General features: G+C 52.0%; 1 protein-coding gene across 1 annotated transcript in view; it reads right to left on the bottom strand.

Moving 5' to 3' along the window:
• The window catches only part of LOC132008310 (uncharacterized), a 31,932-nt gene that overhangs the window by 8,843 nt on the left and 15,344 nt on the right, over nucleotides 1-7,745 (bottom strand). The window contains 1 exon segment of the mRNA XM_059386851.1: nucleotides 7,688-7,726. Within this exon segment, the coding sequence (XP_059242834.1) occupies nucleotides 7,688-7,726 (39 nt within the window).

Below are 7,745 nucleotides of genomic sequence, written 5' to 3'. Positions count from 1 at the left end.
CCCCTGCTGCTCCCAGTCCAGCTGCTGCAAGCCCTGCTGCTCCCAGTCCAGCTGCTGTCTCCCCATTTGCTGTCAGCGCAAGATCTGATTGGTCAGCACACACCCCCGCTGGCTATAGATCCAGTGCCCTGGGCAGAACTCAGTACTCCATCTCAAACCCCTGAGTCACAGCCCTGGCCTGCTGTTTCCTGGAATCAGAAGCAGATGTGTTTGGGGCACGAACAGCCCACAACACCTGAGAGGGGCCTGTCTCCCTTGCCACCTGTCATCTTATCTGGGAAGGCTCTCAACAACTCCATCTCCCCGGTCACCACAACCTACCAGGACATTCTGATGACTTCTCCTACCCCAGCCCCAGCCCCTGGGCGTCTCCCTGAGGAAAGCGCCTGGTGCTCTCATCCCCCGCATGTTGCAGTATGAAAATTCTGAGATTCTTGACCTTGTTGGACCTTTAAATAAACGTATCCTTTCCCCACAAGTCTTAGCGATAGTGTGATTCTTTCCTTCCTGCTTCTGTCAGTCTCCCACTTCCAACCTCTCCCTGGAGTGTTCCCCCCCTTTGGACTTTCTGGGTCCCAGCAGGGTACCCAATAACCCCCTCTTCCAGGGAACACGGTGTGCTCAGCACCCCTGCACACACCACACAAGCGTCTGGGGCCCAGGAAAGAACATGCCTGACACCTGCTCAGAGCCGCTCCGGACTGTGGTGCTGGAGGACAGCAAAGGCCCGACAGCCACGAGGGCAACCAGACAGCACAGGGAGATAGGGACCAGCCAAGGCAGGAGTTGGGACAAGCCAACACTCTGGCGAGGTTTGGGGGTAGAATTTTGGACTGGGGAGTTGAGGGGAAGACAAGGCTGCCTCTTTGTTCCTGAGACAGGGAACCCAAAGTGACCTTCTGCATTGGTCTTAGACATCATTTTGCATAAATATCACAAGATAATATCAGTTGGTTTAATGGTTTGCTGTTTGTTCTAAAGGGATTTATATTTTCAAATCTTAATAAAACAAAATGGGAAATGCCACATTATCCATCTATCATGCCCTGAAATTGCTTGTGTCTTGGAGACAAACAGACCATCTCCAGAAAAGCCATTCTCTAATCAGGGGAAGAGTGAGCTCTCCGCACAGAAACCCATTTCTCCCGAGATCTGAAAGTCTGAAGCCCTCAGACACCAGATGTGTGTGTGGATGTGTGCGTGTGCGTGCGTGTGCAAGTATGTGTAAGTGTGTATGTGACAGTGTGTGCAGGCTTGTGCGTGCGTGCAGGGGTGTGTGTGCGAGTGCGTGCATGTGTGCAACCATGTGCGAGTGTGTGTGGGTGTGCCTATGTGGCAAGCGTGTGCATGTCCACGTGTGCAAGTGTGTAAGGTTGCAAGCATGCCCTTTTTTCAAGAGCAGGAGCCGCCACTTCTACCATCAAAGTCTTGAGTGAACCTCTGCCCCACTCTGACCTTTATTTTCGGTACCGCGGTCTACTCTGGGGAAAGTAAAACCTTCCTGTCCCCCGGGGGACGTGGGGCTGGATGAAGAGCAGAGAAAGGCAGGGAAGGAAACCGGCAGTGGTGCTTGTCAGTCCGCCTTTGTGGGCACCAACAGAGAAACATGTCCCTGCTCTGACCCGCCCTGGATTCAGACTGGGGCCGGGGCACCTTCAAGTGGCAGGGGCGGCGAGGGTCACCAGAAGCACCATGGGTGAGGGTGGCCACTTCTGACCCGGGAGAGGCCGGGACAAGATAAACCTAAGTCATGACGCTCACGTGGCTTGTGAGCGGGAAAGCAAAGCACCTCGCTGTACTTCTCTCTATTTTCCTGCGACTCTAAAACTGTTCTAAAAAGTCTGTTAAAACTAGGGGCGCCTGGGGGGCTCAGTCAGTTAAGCCTCTGCTTCCAGCTCAGGTCGTGATCTCGGGGACCTGGGTTCAAGCCCCACCTCGGGCTCCCTGCTCAGCGGGGAGTGTGCTTCTGCCTCTCCTCCCCACTCATACTCTCTCTCACTTGCTTTGCTCGCTCACGTAAATAAATAAATAAATAAATAGTTTTAAAAAATAATATATGGACTGATAAATCCAGGGTGAGAGGATCATGTGCCCCTTGGCTAGGCCTGTGTGGCTGTTAATGCAACATAAAATCACATGTAGCACGTGTGGCAGCCGCACCACACAGAGCCCCACCTTGAGTGTGCACAGAGCTCAACCACCCCAGGCATTTTTTCTACTAGCCAGGTCACCCCCTCTGTGATCTTGCAATGGTTTGGAATGAGAGAGCAGGGTTGGTTGCATACAGTCCTGTCACATCTTTTCCTACAATTCTATTTTTAACAAGTGGATTTGCACAGGAACATTGGAATGCAGTAGTTGGGGGATTTGGAGCAATGGGTGATTTTTGTTTCCAGAATGATCCCGTGTGCGATTGCTGCGATGTTACGGTGCAAGAGTCAAGAGCAGCAACCACAGTGGAAACAGACCCTGAGATGCAGAGTTGGTGGCGTGCCCGCACGGCGCCCCAACCCGTGGGCAATGCTGGCGAAGGCCGTACTCAGGCCTGAACGTGAGGGTGCAGAGCAGTGACAGTAATGAGAGAAGCTCCAGGACTGTGCAGGTGGAGTGAGCAAGAGTCCTGGGAGGGTCCGTCTGCAAACCAGGAAGGGGCCAGATGCTGCCTGTCGTGTTACCGGGAGTCTGGGAAGCTGGAGTGAGCAAGGGTAGCCAGTCAAATAGGGTCAGGCCAAGGGGGTGCCCCTGGCATCACAGTTGTAATACACGCGCTCAAGCACAAGGGTTAGGGTCAGGGTTAGGGCGTCCGCCATCTCCTGGACTGGGTGGCAGAGGACCAAACTGCACAAAGTGCCCACAGTTGGAAGGCTGGCTTGCCAGGACTTCCTGGGCACACGGTAGAGCCTGCACTGGCAAGCCTCTTTTGTGACGAGCCAGGTGGGACATGCCACAGGCTTCACAAGTCAGCAGGCCACTGAGGTGAGAACCAGCCACAGACTATGTAAATGAACAGGCAAGGCTGTTCTCCAGTAAACTTGACAGATGAAAATGGAAGGCTGTACTGCCAGCCCCCGCCCTAAGGGAAGGGGTCCAGGGGTCCAGGGAGAGGAGGACATTTCTCGGGGTCGATTAGGGATGACTTGTCTGCTCCTCTCCCCCACAAAACACTATCTGGTGAGGTCAGGAGGCCGAGTCCCTGTTGAGGGATGAAGAAATGTGTTAGTGAGGAGAGTCTCGGCATCCTTGCAAAGTTCTTTGTGGCTGTCCTCTTCTGGCCAGAGATATTTACCGTGGGGGTCGCCAAAGGCATCCCAGGCCCCCTCACGCCCTTGCGACTCCAGCTAGCCCTTAGCTGTCAGAGGCAAGTGCTCCACTCACCCCAGGAATCTGCAGGCAGGGACCGATGAGACCGAGTGTGCTTTGACCACAGGCATTTATAGCAGGAGCAGCTGATTGGGGCTGGACAGCCCACTGAGCTGCTACTTGATCTATATTAGCAGGAAAACTCTAGGTCCAGTGGCAAAAACACCACCCAAAGCACCATGATGGAGATTTTCAGCCTCTGGCCGCGTTCCCAAACCTGAGTCACATCACAGGTCTGGAGCCCACTGATCAGCAGCAGCAAGGCCAGACCCCCGCAGGAGGGCCCTGCGGACAGCGACATGCATGGCTGTTCTCCTCGGCCCCTCTGGAGGGGTCCACAGCCTGGCCAGAGAAAGGGCAAGAGGGTCACCAGATACCAGCCTTAAATCAGTGCTGGTCCTCGGGGCCCCAAATACTATAGTGGTGCACTACTCAGAGTAAAGGCCCACGGAAGTCAGCAGAAGCATGTGTCGTGGCCTTGGGAAGCCTTAGAGTGGGTCTCGTGGGTCTGCGAACCATCCTGAGTCTGCGTGCCCACGGGGAATAGATAACAGGAAAACACTACTGACGGAATCTCCATACTGCTTTCCAGAACAAGAGTGTGGCAGCAAGATGAAAGCCAGCAGAACTACCCCAATACGTGCACGCACACACACACATACATGCACACACGCACACACACACACACATGCACATGCACATGTGCACAAACACAAAACCAAAGTCAGCATGGCTTCCCCAGGGGAATCCAGAGCTCAGAGCCTCCAGGACAGATCTGGAAGATGCAGGACCAATGATCCCAGCCCTCCCTCATGGGCCTCTCCTGTCTGACCCATACAAAATCCGGATGGGTCTCAGACAAAGGCTGTGGGTTATTTGAACAAGTGTGTGGTGATGTCACTCACAGCTGCTTTTCTGGGCAGTACTGACCTGGCAGAGGTCTTCTCCTCCAGTCCCCACAGCGGAGATCATCAGGGCAGTAACACACTCCTGCTGTTTCCCTCAACACGAGACCACGCCTCCACCCTGATGTTCTCCATGACTGCTTCGATGGTCCACATGTCCAGGAACATGGCACTGCACTGCTCCATGATGGAACCATGTCAGCTGACTCAGCAGAAACACTTCACCCCCCCAGGAGAAGCCCCACAGCCCCACAGTGGGACACAGGCATACTCGAGGACAGGCGCAGACCCTGTAACACGGGTGTGGCTCCTATGGATCCCATGGTTGAGGAAGCCTCAAAACATTCCTTCTGAAGCGGGGCAAGGTTGCCGTACCTTCTAAAACACACCATTTGCTGAGCCTTGTAGGATTTTCACATACATTTGGGCATGTCGAGTTCAACCATTAAGTAAACAACTTCCAGGTGTGAGCAGGCTCCCACCGACAGATTTTGCAGGAGAGCCAGGCTGTAACCCAACTGGCCGTTAGAGCCACGTGAGCACGTGCACCCACTGGCGCATGAAGGGTCCGTGGTGGGCAAACACTTTCTGGAGCCTGGCAGACCCCACGTAGCCGGTCCCCTATGCCAGAAGCAAGCCCAAGTTTTTACCCCCACCTCCAGCCACAGAGTGAAGGCACAGGGCTCAGCACAAGGGTGGGTGGGGCACTCCATGGTGTGACAGGTCAACCCCCATGGGAGGAAGCCCCATGTGGCTTCCATCTCTGTGTCAACGGCAGTCCTGCAGAAAGAATCAGGAATGACTGTTCAAAGAGGAAGACATCCCACAGAATGGGCCGCCTTGTCTACCTGCCTATGGGGAGGTCCTCTGAGGTGGGCACCCTCCCCAGGGCACGTAGACGGGACGTGAGTGACTGCACACTCTGTGCCCATTTCTCACCACCGAGCTTCCAGTCGTGCAAACCTTCAGTGGCTTGTGATGGTGCAGCCATCCACCTCTGGTGCAGAGAGAGGCACAGGCCAGGCCCTGGGGTGTCTTCATCCATGGGGGCCATTGGGAAATCTGCTCGAGGCCCCACATGGAGGGCAGAAGCTAACCTGGAAGTCCTCCCGTGCGAGCCACAGTCCAAAGGGACAGCAGAGGGGGCCCAGGAGATGTCTGCAGTGTGGGTCAGAGGGAGTGAGGGGAGCCACCAGCCAGCGTGCAGGACAGAAAGCACACCTTGGGATTCACGGGCACACGTTATTGAACAGGGACAGCTCACATTCACCAGGACAAGGGCTCGGATAATTCTTATCTGGTTGGTGAAGAACCTGTACTTCAGGAGCTCAACAGCGCACCGGACGTGAGATGACAGACCATGAGATCTGTCTGTTTTTAAAGAATTCCACGGGATCAACCAAGATCTTAGTGGTCTTGGGCCTGGGGTTATGGGTGATTTGTTTCCTTCTTGAATTCTCTACTTGTATTTAACTAAGACCACATTGTTCTTTCAGTACAATACGTAACACAGTCTTGGTTTCAAGTGTGCGGCACAACGGGTCTGTGTTTGTACCTGTTGTGATGTGATCGTAGCGTGACCAACACCCATCACCACTCACGGTCACAGGGCTGTTTCTCATGGTGGGAGCGTTCAAGAAGTCCTCTCAGCAGTGTTCAAATAGGCAGCACAGTCTTGCTGGGGCACTTGGGCGGCTCCATGGGGTGAACATCCCATTCTTGGTTTGGCTCAGGTCATGATCTCAGGATGGTGGGACTGAACCCCATGTCGGGCTCCATGCTCAGCTGGGAGTCTTCTGGAGATTCCCCCACTCTCACTCTCTCTCTTTCTCCAAAACAAACCAAAAAACCAAACATGTGACACAGTTGGCTGTTGGCTGTTGACTCCGGCGGCCATGCTGTCCGCCACATGCACAGGACTTACCTATTTCACAACTGAAGTTGGTACCTTTTGCCCCTTCACCCATCTTGCCCACTCCCAAGCCCCACCTGGGCAACCACCAGTCTCTTCGCTGTGTCTGTGGACTTGTTCTTGGAATGTTGTTGTTTTTAAGTCCCACATGTATGTGAGATCACATGGTGTTTTACTCCCACTATCTCATTTCACTGAGCATGATGGTCACAGGGTCCATCCCTGATGCTGAAAATGGCAAGATATCCTTCTTTTCATGGCTGAGTAATATTCCATTGTTGATGTACACCACATCCTCTCTACCCGTTCATCTTCAGCAGACACAGGCTGCTTCCATATCTTCGCTGTTGTCAATAGTGCTCCAGTGGACATGGGGGTGCAGGGATCTTTTCAAGTTAGTGTTTTCATTTCATTTGGATAAAGACCCAGAAGTGGAATTACTGGATCATATGGTAATTCTATTCTTAATTTTTTGAGGAACCTCCATACTCTTTTCCACAGAGGCTGCACCAACTTCCATTGCCACCAATAGGACACGAGGGTTCCCTTTCTCTGCATCCTTACCAACACCTGCTGTTTCTTGTCTTTTTGATTCTAGGTATTCTGATAGGTGTGGGGTGATACCTGACTGTGGTTTTGATTTGTATTTCCCTGATGGTCAGCGATGTTGAACATCTTTTCATGTGTCTCTTGATAATTGTAGGTCTTCTTTGGAAAATTGCACATTTCTGAATCAGATTGTTCTTTACTGAGTTGTATAAGTTCTTTATATATTTCAATATTAATCCCTTATCGGATAAGCAATTTGCAAATATTTTCTCCCATTCAGTATGTTTCATTTTCATTTTGTGGATGGTTTCCTTGGCTGTATAAAAGCTTTTCAGTTTGATACAATCCCACTTGTTTATTTTTGCTTCCGTTGCCTTTGCAAAGACCTCATTTTTATTTATTTACTTATTTTTAAAATAATGTCTACACCCAACATGGGGTTCCAACTCATGATCCCAAGATCAAGAGTTACTCTACTAACTGAGCCAGGCATGTGTCTCTGCAAAGATCTCATTTTTAAAAATGAAATATTAAAATTAAATATGGGAACAGTTTGGGTACCAAAAACTACAGCAAAGGTGAGAAAGAGCCTGGGATCCATCAGTTACATGTTGCTACAAGATAACTAGAAGCATCATAAATCCTGGAATTGTTTCTTTTTACAGGAAATAAACAAGATGAGGTCAAAGACAAATTTAGACACTTAGGAAGGCATCTGTTGGTTGAAAGCCAACAGAGGGCCATGGATTCCTGAAGTACAAAAAAAGACATCACTCCAGAAAAATAGCACAAGCAGAAACGAGGAAGTGGCCGTGTGCCCAGCATCTCAGCTGACCCTGAGCAGGTGTATAAAGGGCTCCCAGCCCAGAAGGCTCCACACCTGAACACCTGTCCTCTGCACCTGCTCCTTTGACCTGATCCACCCTCAACCCACAAGAACCATGAGCTGCTGTGGCTGTTCTGGGGGCTGTGGCTCCAGCTGTGGGGGCTGTGGCTCCAGCTGTGGGGGCTGTGGCTCC

The sequence above is a fragment of the Mustela nigripes genome, chromosome 1 (genome assembly GCF_022355385.1).
Source record: "Mustela nigripes isolate SB6536 chromosome 1, MUSNIG.SB6536, whole genome shotgun sequence".
Lineage (NCBI taxonomy): Eukaryota > Metazoa > Chordata > Mammalia > Carnivora > Mustelidae > Mustela > Mustela nigripes.
The sequence above is the reverse complement of the archived record's forward strand: the minus strand, read 5'-3'. Positions and strand labels throughout refer to the sequence as shown.